Source organism: Rhinopithecus roxellana, chromosome 21, assembly GCF_007565055.1.
Source record: "Rhinopithecus roxellana isolate Shanxi Qingling chromosome 21, ASM756505v1, whole genome shotgun sequence".
Classification (NCBI taxonomy): Eukaryota; Metazoa; Chordata; class Mammalia; order Primates; family Cercopithecidae; genus Rhinopithecus; species Rhinopithecus roxellana.
This window is the reverse complement of record NC_044569.1, coordinates 12,216,848-12,240,963: the sequence shown is the minus strand read 5'-3', so window position 1 is coordinate 12,240,963 and position 24,116 is coordinate 12,216,848. Positions and strand designations below refer to the sequence as shown.

At 38.5% G+C, this 24,116-nt stretch overlaps 1 protein-coding gene across 7 annotated transcripts in view; it reads right to left on the bottom strand.

The window, feature by feature from the left end:
* The window catches only part of L3MBTL4 (L3MBTL histone methyl-lysine binding protein 4), a 430,288-nt gene that overhangs the window by 93,306 nt on the left and 312,866 nt on the right, over positions 1-24,116 (bottom strand). For 3 of the 7 annotated variants that reach the window (XM_030926198.1, XM_010373395.1, XM_010373396.2), the window contains exons 15-16: positions 20,746-20,919; positions 8,263-8,333 (exon numbers count right to left, since the gene is read on the bottom strand). In XM_030926198.1, the coding sequence (XP_030782058.1) occupies positions 8,263-8,333; positions 20,746-20,919 (245 nt within the window). Of the gene's footprint in view, positions 1-7,175; positions 8,169-8,262; positions 8,334-20,745; positions 20,920-24,116 lie in introns of those variants that run through there. The other 4 variants (XR_004055732.1, XM_030926201.1, XM_030926200.1 and 1 more) reach the window with 2 other exon arrangements.

The following is a 24,116-nucleotide window of genomic DNA, read 5'->3' as shown; positions in this document are numbered from 1 at the left end:
ATTTAATTAAAAATTAATTACATGAGTGTAATAGCAGTTTGGAGACAGTTGAAGAGAGAATTACTGATCTTGAAAATAGGACACCAGAAAAATATCCAGGCTGAAGTATGTACTAAAAACAGAGGGGAAATAAAGAAAAGAGCTCTTGGCCGGGCACAGTGGCTCAAGCCTGTAATCCCAGCACTTTGGGAGACGGAGACGGGCGGATCACGAGGTCAGGAGATCGAGACCATCCTGGCTAACACGGTGAAACCCCGTCTCTACTAAAAACTACAAAAAATTAGCCGGGCGAGGTGGCGGGCGCCTGTAGTCCCAGCTACTCGGGAGGCTGAGGCAGGAGAATGGCGTGAACCTGGGAGGCGGAGCTTGCAGTGAGCTGAGATCTGGCCACTGCACTCCAGCCTGGGCGACAGAGCGAGACTTCGTCTCAAAAAAAAAAAAAAAAAAAAAAAGGCCAGGCGCGGTGGCTCACGCCTGTAATCCCAGCACTTTGGGAGGCCGAGACGGGCGGATCACGAGGTCAGGAGATCGAGACCATCCTGGCTAACACGGTGAAACCCCGTCTCTACTAAAAAATACAAAAAACTAGCCGGGCGAGGTGGCGGGCGCCTGTAGTCCCAGCAACTCGGGAGGCTGAGGCAGGAGAATGGCGTAAACCCGGAAGGCGGAGCTTGCAGTGAGCTGAGATCCGGCCACTGCACTCCAGCCTGGGCGACAGAGCAAGACTCCGTCTCAAAAAAAAAAAAAAAAAAAAAAAAAAAAAAAGAAAAGACATACAACTAAGAAAGTCTAATATATTCGTAGATGGAGTCTCAATAGGGGAAATGAGAGAGAATGGAGCATAAACAATATTCGAGGAGATAATGGTCAAATTTTTCAAAGTGGTAAAAAGCCATACACCCACAGACTTAAGCACTATGGATCCTAAAGAGACAAATATAAGGCACTTCATAGTAAAACTGCTAAAACCGAAAGACAACAGAAAAACCTCACAAGTAATCAGATAAAATGTAACACACTCTAAGACATACTCCTTTTAAAGAGACACAACAAAGCTACAGCTGACTTCTTGAGAGAAACAATAGAAGTCAGAAGCCAATGGATTATCATATTTAAAGCCTGAAAAAAATTAACTGCCAATCTAGAATTCTATAACCTGTAAAAATATTCTTCAAAAGTTTGGGTGCAAAAAGGACATTTCTGGACAAAGAAAAACTTACTCAAAAAAAAAAAAAAATCAGCTAGGCCAAGAGCAGTGGCTCATGTGTGTAATCCCAGCACTTTGGGAGGTCAAAGCAGGCAGACTGTTTGAACCCAGGAGTTTGAGACCAGCCTGAGCAACATAGTGAGACCCCATCTTTACAAAAAAAACAAAACAAAACAAACAAACAAAAAAAACCCAAAACAAACCAAAAGCAAAAATTAGCTGGGCATGGTGGCACGCACCTGTAGGCCCAGCTACTCCAGAGGCTGAGGTGGGAGGATCGCTTGAGCCCCACAGGTTGAGTGTGTGTGGTGATTGCACCACCACACTCCAGCCTGGGTGACAGAGTGAAACCCTGTCTAAAAAAAAACAATAACTAGAAGACACTATAAATGAAGTACAAAAGATAATTTTTCAGATAGAGGAAAAATGATTCTATATAAAGATAAAGATGCATTTGGTAGTAGCTGGGGTATCTACTAACAGAATATTAAAAATAAATAAGGTAATAGATGGAAAATGGTACACTCACATGAATTTTGGTTTAAAAAGATAAAGCAAAAAGATAAAGCAAAAATATAAAATCGAATACAAACTACTGAGAAAAATAGAAAACAATTATAGAGATGGTAGCAATAGGCTGGGCATGGCTTATACCTGTTATCCCAGCACTTTGGGAGGCCACGGTGGGGAGATCACTTGAGGCCAGAAGCTCGAGACCAGCCTGGCCAACATGATGAAACCCTGTCTCTACTAAAAACACAAAAATTAGCTGGGCATGGTTGTACACACCTGTAATCCCAGCTACTTGTGAGGCTGAGGCACCGGAATCGCTTGAACCCAGGAGGTGAAGGTTGAAGTGAGCCTGGATTGCACCACTGCACTGCAGCCTGTGAGACAGAGTGAGACTCTGTCAATTAAAAAAAAAAGATAATAACCCTAAGTCCAACTTAACATTAATAACATTAGATATAAATGTATTAAATACTTCAATTAAGAGACTCCTGTCAACCGGGTGCAGTGACTCACACCCGTAATCCCAGCACTTTGAGAGGCTGAGGTAAGAGGATTGCTTGAGTCTGGGAGGCCAAGGTTGCAGTGAGCCATAATCATGCCACTGCTCTCCAGTCTAGGGTGACAGAGATAGACCCCATAAAAAAGAAAGAAAGAGAGAGAGAGAGAGAGAGAGAGAGAGAGAGAGAGAGAGAGAGAGAGAGAGAGAGAGAGAGAGAAGAAAGAAAGAAAGAAAGAAAGAAAGAAAGAAAGAAAGAAAGAAAGAAAGAAAGAAAGAAAGAAAGAAAGAAAGAAAGAAAGAAAGATTGCCATGAGATTGAATTTAAACCTAAAAATCACACGCCACTTAGAAGTGTCATATTAAACATAGGACAGTGATGGAGCATATAAAAGCATGGAAATAAATATAACATACAAATACTAATCAGAAGAATACTGCTAATATCAGACAAAGGAAACTTAAAGGCAAGAAGCATTTGGAGAAATAAAATACATATTTCAAAATGTTGAAGGGTCAATTGATTATGAATATTCTAATTTTCTAATTTTCATGAGCCTAGTAATATAGACTAAAAATATGTATAATAAAAGGAAAACCAGATAATATCACAACCATAGTAGAGGACTTTAACACATTTTTTCAGGAATCAAATGAATAAGCAGGAAAAAAATGTATCAGTAAAGATAATAAAGCTCTAACGGTATGATTAACAATTGCTCAGAATATACTCTCTGACCACAGTGGAATAAAATTCAAAATCAATAATGAAAAGATAATAAAATCCCCAAATATCTGGAAATGAATCAGTATACTTCAACCCACATACAAAAGAAAAACAATGTAAATGAGAAAATATTTTGAATTAAATTATTATGAAATTTGATAAATCAAAACTCATAGAATGCAGGAAAAGCTATGCTTAAATTAATGTTAATATAGCTTTAGGTGCATATATTAAAATATATTTAAAAACACAATATCTAAGTAATAATTTAAATAAGTTAGAAAAATGATAGTAAATGAAAGCCAAAGAGAGTGGAAGGCAGGCAGAAACATAATAGCAGAAATTAATAACAGAGAAAACAAATGCACACTAGAGAAAATCAACACAGCCAAAAATTGGTCCATTGTAAAGATCAGTAAATCTTCAGCAGGATTAACTGAAAGAGACAGAGGCAAAACCAGAGAGAGAGTGTGTGTGGGGGGGGGGGGGAGAGAGAAAACACACGAGCACATAAACATCAATTTCAAGAATGAAAAATGGACATAACTATAGAATCTGCAGACACTGAAAAGCTTATCAGAGGGTATTATAAACAACTGTATAGCAACAGACTTGAAAATTTACATGAAATATACAAATTCCTAGAAGAAATAGGTAAATTCTTAGAAAAACTAATACAAGAAGAAATTTTAAAAATCTAAAGTCCTCAATCTATTAAAGAAATTGAATCTATAATTAACATTCTTTTAATAAAAAAATCTTTAGGCTCAGATAGCTTTCCTGTCTGTGAACTCATCTAAATGGTTAAAATATAAATGTTGTGAATCTTACATAACACCTCTTCGTGATAATGGTGATAATGGAGAAAGAGGGAATATCAAAACGAGATGAAGACATTACAAGAAGGAAAATTACAGATCAGCTTCTCCTATGAACATATTTGAAACAGTCCTCAATAAAACATAGGGAGTTCTCACTTAGCATGGTAGTCAGGGGCTATAAAATTGACGATGCAAGCTGAAGCCATGCAAACTGGGCTTAATAATCAATGGGGAAAATTGTAATTCTTTTCTCATGACCTTCACAAATTTTGGTCAAAATATTAACAACTCTTTTACTGTCCATCATAAATACTTAGGGAAAATTTAAAACTAGTGAAAGTAATATTTAATTAGTATGCTGTGGTTTATAACATTTAATATATTAAGATAAGGTGTTTTATTTCTTTGTTTAAAAAAAAAAACTTATCAAGAGTTGTCCAAGGAGTGTTTGCTTTCTTTTTGTCCCACAACTGTGAAATGAAGACAGCATCTTTTCCATTCCTTGGTAAACTGTCATATTCCTAAATTTAAGTTAGATTCACTTCTAACATTTTATCCTTTGCACTCACAATGTTGTGAAATATCTGAGAGTTCCTTTAATGTGAAGTGTTTTTTTTTGTTTGTTTGTTTGTTTTTTTGCCAATATCACTTTCTGTGGGACATCTTCATGCTGTTCACAACAACCCCTTTCTTCATTTACGTCAAAGAGCTTGTCGTCACTAAGTTCCCTGGTTGCACATCTAGAATCTTGAATGGAAGTAGGGTCAGCATTTCTATGGTTGGCTATTTTTTCTTTGAATACGTTTACATTTGATTAGAATGTCACTGTTTCACTGTCATGTCTTAGGAGTAACACTCAATACGCTTACCTGTAAACCTTGGATTAGTAAGACAAATTTCAACTTGCTCCTGTTATGCACAACCAACATCCTTTTAACATAATCATGGTTTCCTCTACAGAATTTTATCATTATAAAGTAATTAAAATTTCTATCATCCAATCTTATGTTTATATATTATTGTTGTTACATTTGTTTATCCAATCTTATGTTTATAAATTATTGTGATATATGCTTACATATTGAAAAAAGTGTGTTCAGTAGCTAAGAATTATACTTGAAAATAATAGGGAGTCTTTAAAATATTTTTATTAAGTACGCCAAGATATATATGGTGAATAAAATGATTTTTAAAAGAAGTTTTCCAGTAAAAATGGAAAACATGCCCAAGATACAAAAAACAGAATCTGTGTGTGAATGTATGCATGTGTGTATACAATTTCTAAAAATCCAGTGTGTACAACATCCCCTCATAGATGAAATAGAGCACAAATTTTAGCCCATTTTCCTTAAAAAAAAAAAAAAAAAAAAAGAAGAAGACCCTGACGGGGCACAGTGGCTCACGCCTGTAATCCCAACACTTTGGGAGGCCAACGTGAGTGGATCACGGGGTCAGGAGTTTGAGACCAGCCTGGCCAACACAGTGAAACCCCGTCTCTACTAAAAATACAACAGTTAGCTGGGTTTGGGGGTACACACCTGTAGTTCCAGCTACTCGGGAAGCTGAGGCAAGAGAATCACTTGAACCCTGAGGCAGAGGTTACAGTGAGCCAAGATCGCGCCACTGCACTCCAGCTTGGGTGACAGAGCGAGACTTCATCTCAATAAATAAATAAATAATAAATAAATAAATAAATAAACAAATAAATAAAAGACTCCTGATGAATGAAGAAGGCACTCATTCAAATCTATGCCGAGACCAGAAAAAAAGGGGGGTGGGGAAGGCTGGGTGCAGCGGCTCATGCCTGTAATCCCAGCACTTTGGGAGGCCGAGGAGGATGGATTAGCTGAGCTCAAGAGTTCAAGAACAGCCTGGGCAACACGGTGAAACCCCGTCTCTACTAAACTACAAAAAATTAGCTGGGTGTGGCATTGCGAGCCTATAATTCCAGTTACTCGGGAGGCTGAGACAGAAGAATCACTTGAACCCAGGAGGCAGAGATTGCAGTGAGCAGAGATCACGCCATTGCACTCCAGACTGGGTGACAGAGGGACACTCGATCTCAAAAAAAAAGGGGGGAAAAAAAGGAAGGACATGGATACGGGATATTATGATCAGATTTACAGGCTGAAGAAAAATGAAATAAAATATTAAATAATTGTTTAATATCACTGTAAGAACATATTTATTTTCATTATTTTGTCTCATCCATGTTAGAACCAAAGCAAATAAACTTTATAATCATGGGGACTAGTCCCATAGTACAGAGGTCCCCAAGCTTTAGTGGCACCAGGAACTGGTTCCATGGAAGACAATTTTTCCACAGACCGGGGTGGAGGAATGGTTTTGGGATGATTCAAGCACATCACATTTATTGTGCACTTTATTTCTATTGGATTACATTGTAATAGATAATGAAATAACTATGCAACTCCCCACAATGTAGAATCAGCGGGAGCCCTGAACTTGTTTCCCTGCAACTAGACAGTCCCATCTGGGGGTGATGGGAGAGTGACAGATCGTCAGGCGTTAGATTCTCATAAGGAGCACACACCCTAGATCCCTCACACGTGCAGGTCACAATAGTGTTCGTGCTCCTAGGAGAATCTAATGCTGCAGCTGATCTGACAGGAGGCGGAGATCAGGTGGTCATGTGAGCAATGGAGAGCAGCTGTGAATGCAGATAAAGTTTGCTCCCTCGCCTGCCCTCTGCTCACCTCCTGCTATGCAGCCCAGTTCCTAACAGTCTACAGACCGGTCTGTGGCATAGGTGTTGGGGACTCCAGACATACAAGGAAGAGCCACTTTGGTTGACAAAAGGCCAGACTAGAAAGCAGGTGCCAACCACGGCCTGCCAATTTCCATGGGATGGAATGAACCCCGCCTGCACTTGCCCAACACACGGTGGTCTGGGTCCACAGGCAGCCATGTGCTCCACCTAAGGCCCACTGCTCCTCCCACTGCACACTCTTCTGACATAAATGCCGTATCTGATAACAAAGACCTCTGCTGTGAGGACATGTTTAAATTAAAGAGCACAGTAAATGCATGAATAAATACAAGCATATGGGTGTAAACTTCTTATACATGATGCAGAAACGAACAAGTGCATTCTGAGCATCTTGGAAGAGATTTCATCTTTCACAGTATGCAAATGCATTTTGCTATGACATTTTCTATTTTTGTAAGGATGATCTTCATTACTACATTTATGATATGAACTACAAAATTGTGTATCTGTTTGAACAAGAACATATACATAATTACTCTGTGGAGATATTTTCAAAAGTGTCAAACTATGAATTAAAACACTGGCACTTTTTTTAAGGCTTCTTACATGGTTCCAAAACATGCCATTTACAGAATGAAGGCTTGGTAAGATGGATGAGAACATTTGTATGGAACAGTTTCTAAAACATCAGTGATTTATTTTATTTAAAGCAAGCTTAAGCTCTGGTTATATTACATAGAAATTCTTCTTATGAGGGAGAAACATGTAGCTGTACAATGAAAACCAAAGTAATTCAACTGCCCTCTCTTTTCTGAGGAAAAGGCCTTGTGTGGCTGAGATGAAATCCACAATTCTTTGAAGACAACACAAGCAAGAGCTCCATCTCTGCCTAAAGTGAGCAGTTCAGCACTGCTCCCTGACCTCCCGGCCCTTTTGTTCAATGACTGCCAAGCACCCTCTCCTTCTCTTACGAAAAGTCCGATGGGTAACTGGAGATGGCACAGTCCAGCACAGTGTGCTAATTCACTGGACTTCTACCAGGTCAGTAGAAAGTTTAGCAATGTTCCTTTCCTCTAGAAGGCAGACAGATCTCCTACATCTTCCGGGAGACACAAATGTACAGAGCTACCAAGGCTGCAGGCGGGACACTAGTAAGAAATTATCAATGTTTGCGTATGACTAAATCAAAACAGAACCCAGGGAATACTGATTCCTTAGCTTGCTACAATATAATCTAACCTCAAAATTCTGTCTATATCGAGCCTTCACTGGGAAGAAACATAACTAAAAGAACACATGCAATTCTTCTTCCTGGACTCCAACAGATTCTTCAGCTCTGATGGTTCAATATTTTGCCTAATACCCTTCTAGCCTTTCTTACTAATGAGGTGCATCTCACAGTCTCCCACCTTCACAAGTGCAGTGAGACACTCCTGGTTTCCCTCCATGGCCTCTGCAGATGGCAGGGGGGGATTCAACCACTGAACCTCTACTTCTACAGGTTTACACGTTTCCTATCATGAGTGGAGACCATAGAGATCATAGAGTCCAGCCCTTTAACTTTCAAAATGAGAAAATGAACGTTGGAGGAGTGAAGTGAAGGGACTCATTCGCAGGGCGGGAACTAGAACACAGGTCTCTCTTGACTCTAGTTAGGCTTTTTCCACCATTCCCTGCGGGAATGCTAAAACCAAACAGTCAAACAAAGAAAACATTCCGCACAACAAAAAGTATATTCTGTGTTTTTGCTAGTGTTTTTGTTTTTACCTCTGAAGAGATTATCCAAGTCAATATCTTCTTTTCCTTTGATTTTCAAACACTTTGCCTGCTGTACAAGTCTGGGCAAAGAACAGAAATAAAATCTAGATTCATTATCCTGTGAGGTAGGAAGAAATCATGATAGCAGCACAAATTTCAATAGAAACTGCAGGATACACAATAGTGAATTGGCAGGTATTTTGCTGCGCAGAGCCTTGGTAGAATTTTAAGTTTAAGATTTTAAAAACACACTTCTGTTCAGAAACTCTGACTTTGAACCCTGAAGTTTAAAAAGCTTTTCCCCCCTCATTCTATTACAGCAAAAAGTTTCAAAAACTCTGGAGAATAATCTCTTCAGATTCTGAGGAGGAGCTGGCAGGATGGTGGGTGATGGGATGGTAGGTAAGTAAATAATAATTGCTACTGATGGCTTTGGGGCTCATTATTTTAATCAGAAGATTATAGACACTGTGCTCAAACAACTGTACAAAGTAATTTAGTTACATTGCTGAATGTCAGGGAATTAATTAACTTCTAAGATGCTGCGGTATGTAGTATGGCCTAATTTTGTTATTCTTTTATCATGGAACGTCATTAAAACTTGAGGCTCATACTTTATAATGAATATGGAAGTTTCTACAATAAAACTTTTCCAGGGTTGCTAATTAGTCAGTAATTAATTTTAGGCAGATAAGCTTGTGAGATAATCAAGTAATTTATTTGTATATGTTTTCATGAAATTTATATCTTGCTTTGCACATGTATTTTCTTACTGTATTTGAACAGAAAGTCTCTCATTTCATTTTCACTGACAAGCATTTGAGTTGGTCATGGAAGTACTGTTTTAATTTCTGTGTTAGATGAGGAAACTGATTCAGTTACCAAAACCCTACGTAGAAACCTAAATGACTTACAGAATTGGAGATAATTGTATCTATGTTTATTTATAAGTTTACACAAGTATATCATGGCAGAAAGGTTCTATCCGTTCCATATCTCTTAATCATCAAGGCTTTTTATCAAAAAGACAAGAAACTGAGAAAATTTCTGTGGAACTCCCCACTTTGGACTTTACCATAGGTCCCGCGAGGCTACTGTGGGGCATACTAAACATATGTACTTCATCACCTGGGGGCAACGCAGAGACAGTGCATTCAGTGTGCAACAACCTGAATTCACACCTAGGACACAGCTCCTAGCTTTGTGATCCAGAGTGAATATTTAAATGTTCAATCTTAGCTTCCAATCTGTTAAATGGACACAGTACCTGCCTCACTGGGTTGTTCAGAGCAACTAGTGAAATAGTATGTTAAAAGCCCGTGTAAAAATGCTTATGCATCACGGACATGCATAAAAATGTGTATAATATTCTCATCAATTCAATATGTATAATTTTAATTATATTCAACACATGTATCATCAGGATTTGTTTACATTCTTTTTTTTTGCCTATATCATGCTTTGATATTTGCATTCTTGTAGGAGAGAATGTAAACTATAGAAAGGTGGCTTAAATGTAAGCCAGAGAGTGTCTGGTAGAGCGCACGGGTCAAACAGGATGCTGGGAAGCACAGCACGTGTGCTAAGTAGTGCAGTGTAGCCATTTTGCAAAGAATAATTTGGGGCGGGGGAAAGAACAATTTCAGCTCTGCTTACATGATTTTTGGCAAATCTTTAGGTATTTCCCCCTCAATTTTACAAATTTTATGAATCTTCAAGTTGATTTTCAAGCCATCTTAAAGCACCCTTCTGCAATATATGCTAATCAAGATCTTGCTTCCATCTCACAAAGTTAAAAAATAGAAGCCAGTCTGCCACGTATAAAACTTTGATGGGTATTTAAAAAAAAATTTTAAATAAACCAAATAAATTTGTTGGGTGGTTTTTTTTTTATTTTTTATTTTTTATTTTTTATTTTTTTTGCGAAGTTCTTCAATTGATCCTGGGTATATTTCAGTACAGTCTTGCTTTCAAATGATCACATCAGTACGGAGACACGCCAGGCCAAACCCTGTGAGCAGTTCAGATTCAGTTAGCATTTCCTGGGAACTCCCAGGAGGTAGGCACCTACGAAGGACTCCCAGTCTTTTCATTCCCCATTTCGTTCTCACAAAAACTCTCCAAGGTTGGGATAGTATTCTTGTTTTATAAATTGAGAGACTGGGCTCAGAGACATTCAACAACCTGCCCCATCTTGGGCACAAAGTAGGTCGATAATGGAGCCAAAATCAGGTCTTAATGGAGCCAAAATGAAGTCCAATCTCAAGTCTTTGGACTCCAAACCCAGGTTTCCTCCTGCTTTACACATCACCTTCCAATTACGTACAGTTTAGTGATTATTTATGGAAGGCATGGATAAAGGGAAGTCACAGGCAGAAACTTGACTGTTGCTGGGCCAGTGGGGTCTTAGAAAATGGAGATGGGGGTGACTGATGGGTTTCTAAAGGTCTTGAGAATTAGGGTGCAACAGAATGAGCAGAAGTAACATGGGATGGGGAAGTGTTCTGAGAACCTGAATAAGCTAATCGACTTATTTGGCTGAAGCACCATGCAACGAAAGGTAGCTTGACAGAACGAGCTGAAACCAGCCATGGAGGGCCTTGCATGGGTTCTCGCGAGGATGTGGACTTCATCTTGTGGGCAGTGGGAAAAGTCACAGAGGAGTTTGCATCTCAAAAGAATCCACTGCATATAGCCAGTAGATGTGTTTGAAAATGACTAGGCCAGTCATGAGCCAAAGATTAATATTTCATTTGTGTTTTGGCTAAAATAGTCTCAATCTCTGTCTAAATCTCCAGGGATGTACTACTGTTGCACCAATTATTCCTCCTGAAGCCTGGCGCATAGCTTTTTTATAGTCATAATAGCTCCAGGCATCCTAAACTATCTTCAATGTATTTTATTAATAGCATTGCTGTTGCTGTTGCAAGTGTCAACAGACCTGTGTATCTGTTTATACCTGATTTATTACATAAAGAGGTGCATATGACCTAAAGGCAAAAGCTGTCATTGTCACCCAAGAGTCTTTGCTATCCATTGTTTTTCAATGTGCTCTTTCTTTGGATTTTCTACTTCCAGTTGCAAGAAAGGGCCTGTATTTTCTCTTATCCTATTACTAAGCTTCCATTCCTCTTAACAAGACAATACTGTGCTCATTAAGTGCTAGGCCCTGAAACAGATGCCTAACATGAAGGAGGAAATATTAATCCTCTATTTATGTGTTCAAAAAGACAGGTTAAGAAGCTTGCTCAAAGTCACATAATAAGTAGAAGAACTAGGATTTGAATTTAATTCAGGTTAGTCTAACTGTACCTAGACACCTTCTAGAACAAGAGTTAGTAAACCATGCCCCATAAGTCAAATCCTGCCCATTGCTTGTTTTTGTAAACAAAGTTTCACTAGAACACAGCCACGCTCACTTCTCTACTTACTGTCTAGGGCTGCTTTCACTACGAGGGGCTGAACTGAGTAGTTGTAGCAGAGACCTTTATAGCTGGCCACATCTAAAATATTTACCATCTGGCTCTTTAGAAAAAAAAAGCTCACTGACCCCTGTTCCAGAAGTTAAAAAAATTTAAAAAAAGTCCATAAGCTCAAAAACACACAGCATGCGATTGTCTTATCTGGGAAGCTGCTCCCCAAACTGCCACAGTAACTGTGTTTAGCTATAACTTAAGGCTTAAAAGGCAGACGCTGGGCTTGACTCTTCTATTTTTAGGCAAATTCGCCAAACTCAATCAACATTTCTCTGAGATTTTCCTGCCTGCAGCTGTTGCATTCTGCTGAGATGGTTTCTGCCACCAAAAGACTCATGACTTATTAGGGGTTGCAGACTTGTGCAAGGGCAGATTCTGCACAAAGCAGACTGAGAAAGGGCTACATCAGAGAGACAGAGGATGTGCTATTGGACCATACAACAGGAGGACATTTTCTGCATACAAGGTGGGAGATAGTAGAAAAAGCCTTCAGGAGATGAGTTTGAACTTGGCCTCAAAACAAATTTTATCATAGGAAACACAGAGAGGGCCACTGCAGAAGTAGGGCAAGTGGAGGTAAGGAGAATTAGCGATGGGGTGTGGTGTGCGATGAGGTAAGACATGGAGCTGGGACAAATTATGGGGCCTGCACAAGCTTTCTATGTTCCCATGCATGTGTGTAAGTTTGAATATGCGAATTTATTCATTCTCAGTCAGGCAAAATGGACCAAGGACCTGTGAGATTCTATCAATCTAAGGATTCATACAATATGTTTAGTTTGTAAATAAAAAGTAATGAACCCTTCTAAAATATAGCAGTAAAAAGCATCAGCAAATAATAAGATCCATAACATTCATATGAAAATGTTTACTGCAGCATTATTTACAAGAGGAGAAATACTGGAAACCATGGTCCTTAAGGCAATGGTTGAATGAGTTACGGTATGCCTACACTATGGAATACAACGCAGTTGTTAAAACTAACACATTGGGTCTGTTTGTGTTGATATGACAATTTACCCATGACATATTGTTAAATGAAATAAAACACACTGCAGATTAATAAAATGTTAATATAAATTATTTTACAAGAGTGAATGTACGTTGATATGGTTAGGCTTTGCATTCCCATCCAAATCTCATCTTGAATCGTAATCCTTATCATCCCCATGTGTCAAGGGAGAGACCAGGTACAGGTAATATCTAAACCATGGGGGCAGTTTCCCCATGCTGTTCTCATGGTAGTGAGTACTCATAAGATCTGATGGTTTTGTTAGGGTTTGGTAGTTCCTCCTGTGTTCATTCTCCTTCCTGCCACTCTATGAAGAAGGTGCCTTGCTTCCCCTTCACCTTCCACCATGATTGTAAGTTTCCTGAGGCCTCTCCAGCCATGCTGAACTGTGAGTCAATTAAACCTCTTTCCTTTATAAAGTATCCAGTCTCAGGCAGCTTTTTATAACAATAAGAAAATGGACTAATACATGTAGATGTAGATACATACACATGTGCATACATGAACATCAAAAGGATACAGAGAGCAGGTGGCAATCTGTTAACCCTAGTGACCTAAGCATGCAGCATCAGAGTTAGGAGTGGAGAATGAGAAACTCTTAATTTCTTAAAACTTCTACATTACTGGAATTATTAAGGTGGACATTTTCTTATATTTTTCCAAATATCTATATGTTACGCTGTTTGGTAGAAAAAGGTGTGGATATTATTGATGTTTTTAATTTTTATTTTTTTCTTTCTACTCAACTGTATTTTTTCTTTTCCTATAATAAGCAAGTACTGCTGTGATAATGAGAAAAAAGATCATGTTAAAGTCCCACCTTTACTCTTTACAATGAGTGAGAAATAATTATTTTAAAGCCAGGTTAAGTATATAGATGATAAAATGCTTGCTGGTGCTCAGGCAGCAAGGTTTTATTTTTTCTGGGGTGTGGAAACACTAATATTTCCTCTATGCAAGGAGCTGTCGACATTGTAGGACACACTGTTCTGTGGCATTTAGTCACTGAGAGCCTGAGCCAAGGCAGGATTCCAGAAATTCAGAGATTTAGAATAAATTTTACAATTCTTTATGAGAATCAGCTCAGAAAAATATTTTGATGACATGGCAAGGCATCCATGGGTTATTTCATAATGTTTCAGCATAACTGTACATTCATTTAAGAAATACAAGACTCTAGAGACTCTAGTGAGGTGCCCACAAAGTGAGGCAGGTGGAGCCTGGCAAGGGCTGGGCTCTTCCATCTCATCCCAGACCCTCTCCATGCTCCTGAGCTGATCTGGGCACAACTCATTTCGTTTTCAATATGCACAATATTCAACAGAACCTTTTTTCCCTTAGTGGCTGGGCCCTTTATGATAGGTGATTACTGAAATCATTTTGAGTATCGCCCTTTCAACTGCGCGTTACTTCCCTACGGCACCTGTCAATCATCTGTGATCTTCTCTTCATTTATGGTTTGCTTTCTTTCTTCCCCTTCCATCTCCCCTACCTGAAAATCGGCTCCACGCAAAGATGGAACTGTTTTGCTCACCTCCACATCCCTAGCACCTAACACACCACTTGGCAACAGCAGCAGCTCCACACATATTTGTGGAGTGAATGAATATTGATGCCATGAGTGAATCAGCATGCCTACTGCCAAGTCTGCACAGACAGGAGTCATCCCACCTAAGTTCAGATCCTTGTCCTGCTACTTACTTGTTTGGGTGATTTTCTTGTCACCAAGGAAAAGCTTGATAAGAATAAGAATTTTTGTCTGTTTTGTTCCCTGCTCTATCACTAGAGTTTGGAACAGTATTTTCTAAATATTTATTCAACAGATAAATGTTGAGTGAATGAATATGTCTAATTTCAGGAACTGGCTATGGTCACGGTGCTGAATTCAACAAGATAAGTGTTAGTCAGCTAACTATAGACCAAAACCGAATTCCATTCTGACTGCATCTTAATTCTGGGGCAGGTGGTGCTATGGAACAGTGAGGAGAACGATGAGCTGGGAGTCAGAGGGCTCGAAGGAGCCACCATCAACGTGCTGATGAAACTAGCAAAATTCTTTGGCATTGGTGTCCTTGTCTCCACGTTGCAGAAGTTGAATTAATTTCTTGAGTCCTCCTTTCCCACTGTAGAGCTCCTAGGTTGTCATGCCTGGCTAGTGGTTCCTCAGAGTCTGATTGGAGGTGGGGAACTGGAGGGGGCTTCTCTGAAAGGCCTTGGGGTTGCCTGTCCAGTCAAAACCCCCTACAGGACAAGAAGAACTCTGGCTTGTAATGGTGTTTTGATCACTACTTTCTTGATTAAGGGGCTTAATTTAGTTATAGACACTGAGTATTAGACCAAATAAAGGAATTTAGACCTTTATTGGTGTTGAGATGTGTGATACACATACCGCTAGAACTGGTCCCAACTGCAAGACTTTAAAATCAATGGTTTTCATAAAAATGGAGAAAAGATATGGAACTATTATTTCAATAGTCTCTTCTATGTGCCAAGCCCATTCATATATCTATACCGATAGCAATGTCTCTATCTACCTACATCTATATTCCTATATTCAAAATCTTATGTAAGCCTCACATTTATGACCATTTTACAGGTGAAGGAATTGAGACTCTAAGAGAAAAACAAATGTATATAATGAAATCAATCAACTTAGGTATGCTAAAGACCTATAATGTGAACCATAAAGAAGGAAAAGCAAAAGCGTAAATTGGTTCTTCTCTTTAGCAGCCTATAGTCTTTTTGAGAAGATACGGCATACACAAAACAAAGTATTAAAAAGGTACGTGTAGACACACAAACAAGCTGCTGGTGTGTGGTGTGGACCACAAGGACACAGGAATGCTGAGAGCAAGGATGGGACTGGCTCTTAGAGACTCAGCCTCTCAGGGCCAGCCACCATCCTTGGCACCTAGTAGGTTGCTCAAAATCCATTTAAATTGTTGAGTGCCTAGTATGTGTCAGGTATGACACTAAGTGTTAGAAATAGAGAGACACATAAAACACAATCTCCAACTTCAAGACGCTCTTACAGGTTGGAACTGCCACAGAACTCCAAGAGAAAAGCGAGCCGTGGGAAAGGGAGGAGATGCAGGCAGGAGTAAATGAGGTACCAAGAAAGGAAACAAAAGGCACAAGTGCAGGAATGAAAATGACACTGCGGGTGATGATGGGGAGTGAGTGGGGCCACTAAGTAGACTCCACCTCCCAAAGCAGAGAATTGAGAGAAAGTGAAAGTGAAGAGTGAGAAAGTGAAGGTAAGAAGCGAGAGAGTCTGGTGGATTAAAGAACCTATTTACTCACTTGGAAGGTGAATGTGTGGGACAACCAACTAACATTGTTATAATTCTGAGGGTGGGCATCATAGAAGGTACTTATGTTGCAGCTAGATTTGCCTAGTGGAAATAAACTAGCTGGCTCATGGCAGTGCAGTTCATCATCAAGATCATTAAGGAACTATTCTACTACATGCCATCTTTTCTGATTACCACAACTTTTCCCAGGCATTTTCATTACCAATATTAGCCTTCAAAAAGTGCATGAAATTTATAATATGGCCGGCATCGGGAAAAACAAAGTGAGCTTTATTAGGCATTTTCTTAATAGCAATGATAGAATATGACAGGTATCTTAACGAATGGTGGTGCTATCAATTGTGTGAATTAGAATATACTGAACACTGCTTCTGGGAGGCAAAGGAAGTTATTAAAGAACACTTAGGCAGGTAAAAAAAAATGCCTGAAAAAAATGTCCCCCTCAGGCCTGGGGAAACCAGCTAACAGACTAATGGACAATATGGGGAGTTGAGGGGAGCTGCATTCCAAAGTAATTTTCTTTATGATGAAAATGTTTTAATGACTCATTTTATTCTCTTGTTGCAGGCAGGTAGAAGCCTTTAGTATATCATAATAAAATGTGCTCAAGATGGACATTTTGTATTATTTATAGTATAAATAAGAAACATCAGTTTGGGGAAAACATGGTAAGATTCTTCCCTTCAGTAGTTCTATTTTCTTTTTATTATTATTATTATTATGCTTTAAGTTCTGGAGTATATGTGCAGAACGTGCAGGTTCTATTTTCACAAAATAAGAAACAGATGCATCACAAGGTGACTCTGAGAATCCTAGACATCAGTAGAAAGTAGACTAAATATGAACCTAGCTGGGCTTTTTCAAAGCCTTAAGCTGTCATTCTTTCACTAATCTAATGTAGTTGAATTGCACGTGGGATTTTTTTCTACTTATCATCTGCATGACCTCAGACACTGCCTAACCACTCTGAACTTTTAGGTGCCTATGTTTTAAAATCTGAATAAGAAAACTTACCACATACAGGGTTGTTGGGAGGATGAAATAAAATTAATACAATGATGTACATAAATTGTTTAGTGTACCACTTTGCAGCCCCAAGTAAGTATGTGCTATTAAGAGTAGATAGTTATTATCATTGATATTTCTGGTGATATGATTATTAATTTACTGTTAATATGTTGTATTTAATCAGAGGACCTATGTTTTAGTCCCAGATAAGCTTACCAGCTTACTATTTCCTCATCTATAAATGGCAATATTATGATGAGAATGATGTCTGCTTTGCCTAAATTACACAATTATGGGAAGCTCCAAAGGTTATGTATGTGCAAACTATAAATGGTTAAATGAATTAAGGTATTTTCTCCTCTACTATATATACTCAAATGAAAGAAACTCAAGGGTAAGCTACTCACCTCCATTTAATGCACCATTAATATAATATTACTCACTCTATTAGCACAAATAAAAAAGGAATATATACAGGTTTTCAGTAAAGGTGACTTACTGTGATATTGTGAGTATGACTCTTTACAGTTAATATAACATCTATATCTTACTGTTATAGAGATAACTCTTGCAAACCTCTAGCAGTACATATATAAATCTCTCAAAATTAAAACATAACTCTCTACTAAAAAATGTGAACATAAATAGACTATTTCTGCCACTAAATCATGCAATGGAGTCATACATTTACTAATTATAACCTTGATACAAAGATTAATATAAGAGTAAATATATTTTTAAAAATAATCAAAAAATTGGGTTGCAGTTAAGGAAAAGAAAAAATTATCTAAATTGTTGGGTAATATCTAACTGAATTTGGAAGTTTATCAAAGTTAATTTTATATTTTTCACTTGAATTACAAGAAGTTTGGATATATATAAATATATGTGTATATATATTATATATATATACACACACATACACATATCTCTTTCTGGTTTTTTTGTTTGTTTGTTTGTTTTTTGACAGGGTCTCACTCTGTCACCTAAGCTAGAATGCAATGATGTGATCTCAGCTCACTGCAGCCTCTGCCTCCCAGGCTCAAGTGATCCTCCCACCTCAGCCCCCTTAGTAGCTGGAACTACAGGCACATGCCACCACGCCCAGCTATTTTGTTGTTGTTGTTGTATTTTTTGCAGAGATGGGGTTTCATGATGTTGCCCAGGCTGGAACTCTGGATATTCTAATGTGACAAATGTTGCTTGTATAAAAAATTACAGAAGGCCTGTCCAGAGCTCAATGGTGGATGGCTTGACCGGAGGCCAGTGGAAATTAAAGCTCTGATTTTCACCAATTTAACCCCCTACCCCTATTTTTGGACAGGAGCCAAGTAAAAGTTATTTCTTCTCAACATGTGGAAGAGGAGAGATAGAATTTAAATATTCTCCATCACCTGTATCTGACAGCTGGTGATTTCAAGAGCAAAGATTTGGGTTAGAGAAAAGACAGCCTTGGGAAAGTACTACAAGTAAGCTGTGGAGAGAGTTAAAATATGTTTTATCTGTGCATAATTAACCTACATATCATTCCTTGTTGATTCCTTTGTTCTTTTTTTTCCCCTCGACCTGGAATTTAAGATTATGAACAGGATGCCATGGAGATGAGGGTAGACTCAAAAGGGGAATGACTGCTAATACGATTTATCCAAACATTATTAGGATGATTGGTTAGGAAAAAAAGTGGACAGATACTGGAATGCAAGGATGGCTTTGGTCTTGAGATGTAAAAGCAAAAATAGGCTTGAGGATTCATGATGTGTATCATACACTTCCTGCCCCCACAGCTAATTACAGGTGACATAAGATTTGGTAGAACGGGACAATCTGTGATTTGTCTGCTTGATTATCAACTAACATTCTCAACTCCTTCTTTCTATCTGTAGTAATTATTCCTATCTGATATATTTCAGTGCAAAGTCCCTCATAAATGGTAAGGCATATAACAATTAGTTTAAAAGGCTAAACTCCTAAGAGGAGTTCAAGACAGGGGAGGCAACATATCTGTGTTTGCTAGAGGGAAAAGCTTAGCTAACCTCTGAGAGCAATCATTTTTTTTTTAGGCAGTTCAAAGATCTGTTTCGTTTCTGTGATTTTTGACATTGAGGATGAATGTCTAAAATATTTACAAGAGAAACTGAGTAGGTTTTTATTTGAAAAAAATACAACAGACTGTAGCAAAAAGATTAAGGGTGAATGGATGTACTGGTCTCTATGATTCTGGAATAAATAAACACTGTTTCTTGGAAAACACTTAAAAAAGAAAAAATTCTCTCTCAATCAGGAAATGGAAAGACATTCAAGCTCTCAACTACGTCAAGTTGTAAACAGTGTGGGTGTGAAACAGCAGTAAAGAAGAGCGAGACCCTGTGAAGTTTCAACAAGAGGAGTAGGTGTATAACAAATAATAAAAATGCAAGATACAGTTATAAAAATAGAGAAGTGTGTGTATCCATAGGAAATAAATCATGCAATAGAGAGAAGCACTAATCTACAATCATGTGCACAGAGATCAAATCAAAATATTCAAAATTTAACAAAAAATGAAATGTCACCCAAATGCTCTAAAATAACATGTGTATGAATAAAAAGAATATCCACAGTCCAGGATGTAAAACCCATGTGAAAAGTATATCCTATGAGCCAAATTCTCCGAATAAACTGTGCCCCTTTGGAAGAGAAGGAGCACCTCCCCACCTGGAATGGATGCACATCAGCTGGCAGTGATTTCAGTGGAAACTCTGCACCCACAGAGAGGCCTGTGTGTCTTTGTTTTACACCTGCTGAATGCAAAGAGCAAGGCTCTGAGGTTTAGGAAAAGCAGTCGTCCCTTCAAATCTTGCACAGTCAGGGTCTAGGGTGCTCAACATCTTGAACATGATTGTCTTTTGCCAGCAGCAGGGTCAGGAAAATGCCCATTTCTCATCTCTCTGTCTAGGCTTACTTGGCTCAGTCTCTGTCTGGTCTCCAGTTATTTACTTAGTGTTAGACTTCTCTGTATTTATAATTCCCAGCATGGAGAATGGAGCTTTTTGGAGAAAATATGTTATTTAGATTGCTTTACTCATTTAGGTTAAAAAATATCACACAGGGCTGTACTTGCAGCTCCTTAGAATATAGTTATATATAAACAAAAAATGAAAACTGATATTTAAAATCACAAGTTTACATTTAGGAACAAAAGGAAGATTTGTTGTCAATAAATCAAAATGGAAACTATTCTGTGTAAGAAGAAATCATATCTGAGGTACATTTGTATTAAAGATGACAAAGACAAGTAACAGATAAGAGAGGAAATCTTGATATGACTAAGAAGATACTGATACTTGTCCACGTGCCAAAAGAGGTAATATCTATGAAACGATTCAAAACAATAAAGACTTTTCAAGATAAAAGGAAATCTTTTGGAATGGTACAAATGAGATATACTTTCTACTGCTTACATACAATATGTACATTTAGAAAAAGGTAAATTCAAATATTTAAGGATGAAGCAAAAGAAAATATTTTTTAAATGAAGATCAAGGCTTAGATGAATTTTATCAGCCCAGCGAACATAATAACATCCAGAAATAAAAATAATTCCTTTGGAGAAATAAATAGAAACTATTACTATTAACAAAATTGTTCTTTTACTATTCTACATGGTTTACTTTCTGGTTCACATTTTCAAGAAGTTTCTTACCTGGGTTGACTGTTCACCTTTTCATGTTTTCCATTGAAGTTCAAACTACAGAGGTTTTTTGATTTCGAATGTGAAGAGTCTGATTCCAAATTTGCCTGTGTTTGTTCTCTCAAACGATCATGAAGTGTTGCCTCCTTTTTCAAGTTCATGTCTGAATACGGGCAGCCAAAAGCACTGGTTTGTGTAAAAATGAAAGCACAGTCATCAGTATATAGTGATAAATCAGGGATCCATTGTCATTAGAGCAGACTTACATCTAATATTTAACAATTGCATAGCAACATTCTTCTTTCCCTGAGCACACTCAAATAACAGTTTGTTTTCGTATTGCCTTTTCAGAAAATCTCAGGTTCTAGAACCACAGATACTGGTCAACAAAGAATTATAGATAGATTCATCAGCACATATGGCATTTACAATTTTAGAAACTTAAAAATCTAAGAATAGTGTACAGATGTATTTCCAATGGAACAATGCAAAAGTCACATAACACTTAACTCAGTTTGTATCCTTAATGTGTATTCCCTGGTTTGACTGTATCAGAAAAGACTATGGGTAACTGAGTATGTTTGCTGATATTAGAGAATACTGTGTTTTCATTTCTTAATATTCATGTATGCAGAAATACTCTATCTGCAGTTCTGCTTAATCCTCGAGCTTTGCTGGGAAGTTTTGTGCTGGGATGTGAAAGCACACCTTGTAGGTGAGAGAGGAGAGGCTCAAGCCCAGGTCTGCTGAGTCTGTTATCTCCCCTCACAAGTCAAGGCTGAGTCCTGAGTCCTGGATGTTATCAGAGCCCAACAGCAGGCTATGGGCAGAAGGATCTGCCAGGGCCAATGACCTGGTTCCTTCTGCAGGCTGATGGGCTGTCTCCGTTAGATCCCTGTGCCCACGTCCCTGTCTCCAAAGAGGCCCCAAACCTCTGCCGCTGCTAGAACTGAGGCAGCTACACCAGGGAAGACACACCCAAGACAGGTCACTTGTACATTACCCTGGGGGAGGTACTTCCTGCCAGAGCTTCAGAGATTCTCTCCATTGAAATGAGAAAAGGAGATCCAACTCATAAGGGTTGTTGTGACCCTGAGAAATCACAAACACATGCCACACACACACACACACACATCATGAAATGGTAGCTGTTATTACCATCACAGTGTTATCATCAGCTACACCTAGAGGAACACAGGGTCAAATGCATCAATATCGAGGCAGTTGATTCTTTTCTGAGCACAAGTTCTGGTCCACAATTTTATCATGAGTCCAGCAAACATAATAAAAATAGACTGGATCTTCTGGGGAAGGCCATATGCATTCTAACCCCAAAAGGATTTTAGTACCAATATCTAGAATGGACTCTGGAACTGGGGACAGGATGGCTAAGATGATATCAGCCTGGCCCAGCATGATCTGTACCTGTATCAGCAACCTTTGCTACAGAGAGAAGGGCGCCTTTACATGCATGTTCTGTAATTTGTAATAATCGGTATTGATCTATTGGTTTATTAATCTATTCAGGTATTGATTGGACAATCCATAAGCATCTGCTACCTGCTAGGTACTTTAGAGAATATGAATTCAGTGAAGAAGTTAAGACGTATGTACCAAAAAGAATAATTTATAATAAGAATTAAAAAGCTACCCCTATTGAATGTATGCTATAGGCCCACTATAATACAAGGTGCTTTACATGTATTATTTCTGATGAATATATAGTTTTGGCTGAATACTAAAAGATACTAGCATATTTATTTTACCGGTAAGACAATGGGCTCACAGCGTAAGCAACTTTCCCAAGGCCTCATGGCACTTCCTTGGGAAGTCCTGAAACAAATCACTTAACTATTGGCACTCATCAGGCTGATGAAGGGGGACACGGTTTTTAACACCATCCAAAAAAGAAAATAGGAAGGAAGCCATAGCATAGTCCTTGTGCAGGGAGACCCAGAGGCAGGCATTTACAGGCTAATGCAGTCTTGGTTTGCCCTGGTTGCTGGTGGAGAAGATCAGACCAGCATCTGCTTGAGTCCTGGGATGAAGCACCGTCCACAACAGTAGCAGAGCAAGAGCAATCTGGTTAAGCTGCACCATATGGGATTTAAGGAAAATTTCAGGAAGAACTTTCTGTAGGCAAAAGTTGAAAGGCATTAGGCTAACCTAAGAGAGACTGAGAAATATCTTTTTCAAACACAGTGGAGTTTTCATTAAGATACTATGACTCAGAAGTTTGGCTATCCATCTAATACACACCCCCAATTCAAGTTTTTTAAATGATCATTATAACCATGAACTACTTTTTTTGTAATTTCATGTCACCACCCCTATGTGGTTCATGCTACATGGCACTAATGCTGCCTCTTCCTAAGGCTTATCTGTCTGGCATCTGTAGACAGCTACCACAGACCCCTGCACAGTGAGCTGTCATAGTCATCAGTATTTGCTGATGTCGGAGATGTTCTGTTTCCTTCGGTCTTCATTCATAAATCAGTCTCTCTGGTCATTCAGTCATTCACCTATTTCTAATTTCCTTCTAGTTCCTTTTTTGTCTCTCTGGTAGTAAGGAAGGCAAAATCAAATGGAACCCCAGAGTATTGCTAGAATGGAACAATTCCTGATTCTATGAGGCAAGTCATGTGACCTGTCTGCACCATTTTGAACCTCATAATCTGGGTTCTGAGAATCTATTGTGACCAAGTTGCAACACTGTGCTCACTTGGTTCTTTGCAGAGAAATAGTTACATTAAGGAGATGGCATCCCAAACTTTTGCCTGCCTTCTTGCAAACTCAGACTCTTACTGATGCTCATGTGCATGCATGTATGCATGCATGTGTGTGTGTGTCTGAGAGATGTAAGATTCTGTATAAATCTATTCACATTGAAAAAAAAAAAGAAGATGAAGTGGACGTCCTAGGTATGATAAAACTACTTCAAAACTACTTTTGAAAGCTTTGGATTTAGCCAAATATTGGGGAAGTACGGTTCTGACATAGTCTCTTCAGAAAATATTTGACCTAAGCTGAAGTTTCTATGACATAAAGTTCTGTTGGTCAAAGTAAACTGTCAGTGTCTGATTGGTAGGGAGTAATATATTCAAATTCCAGTTGGTTGATTATGGATGGAGACAAGCAAGCTTAGAAACTGCAGGCTGAGAGGGGAGTGCTGAGCCGCAATGTCTCTGCTGGAGTCCTGGCTCTTTGATTGAGAAGAGGATTTCTCCATTCCTCCTTAATTCACAGAAGAATCTGTCATTTGCAGGAAAGGAGGAGACAGCAGCAGCTATTAGCTTGACCCACACAAAATTGCAGTTTTTAAATGTCAAAGACAGTTGAGTATCAGAAATGTTCTATGGTTCTACCAAATAATTTACCAAAAA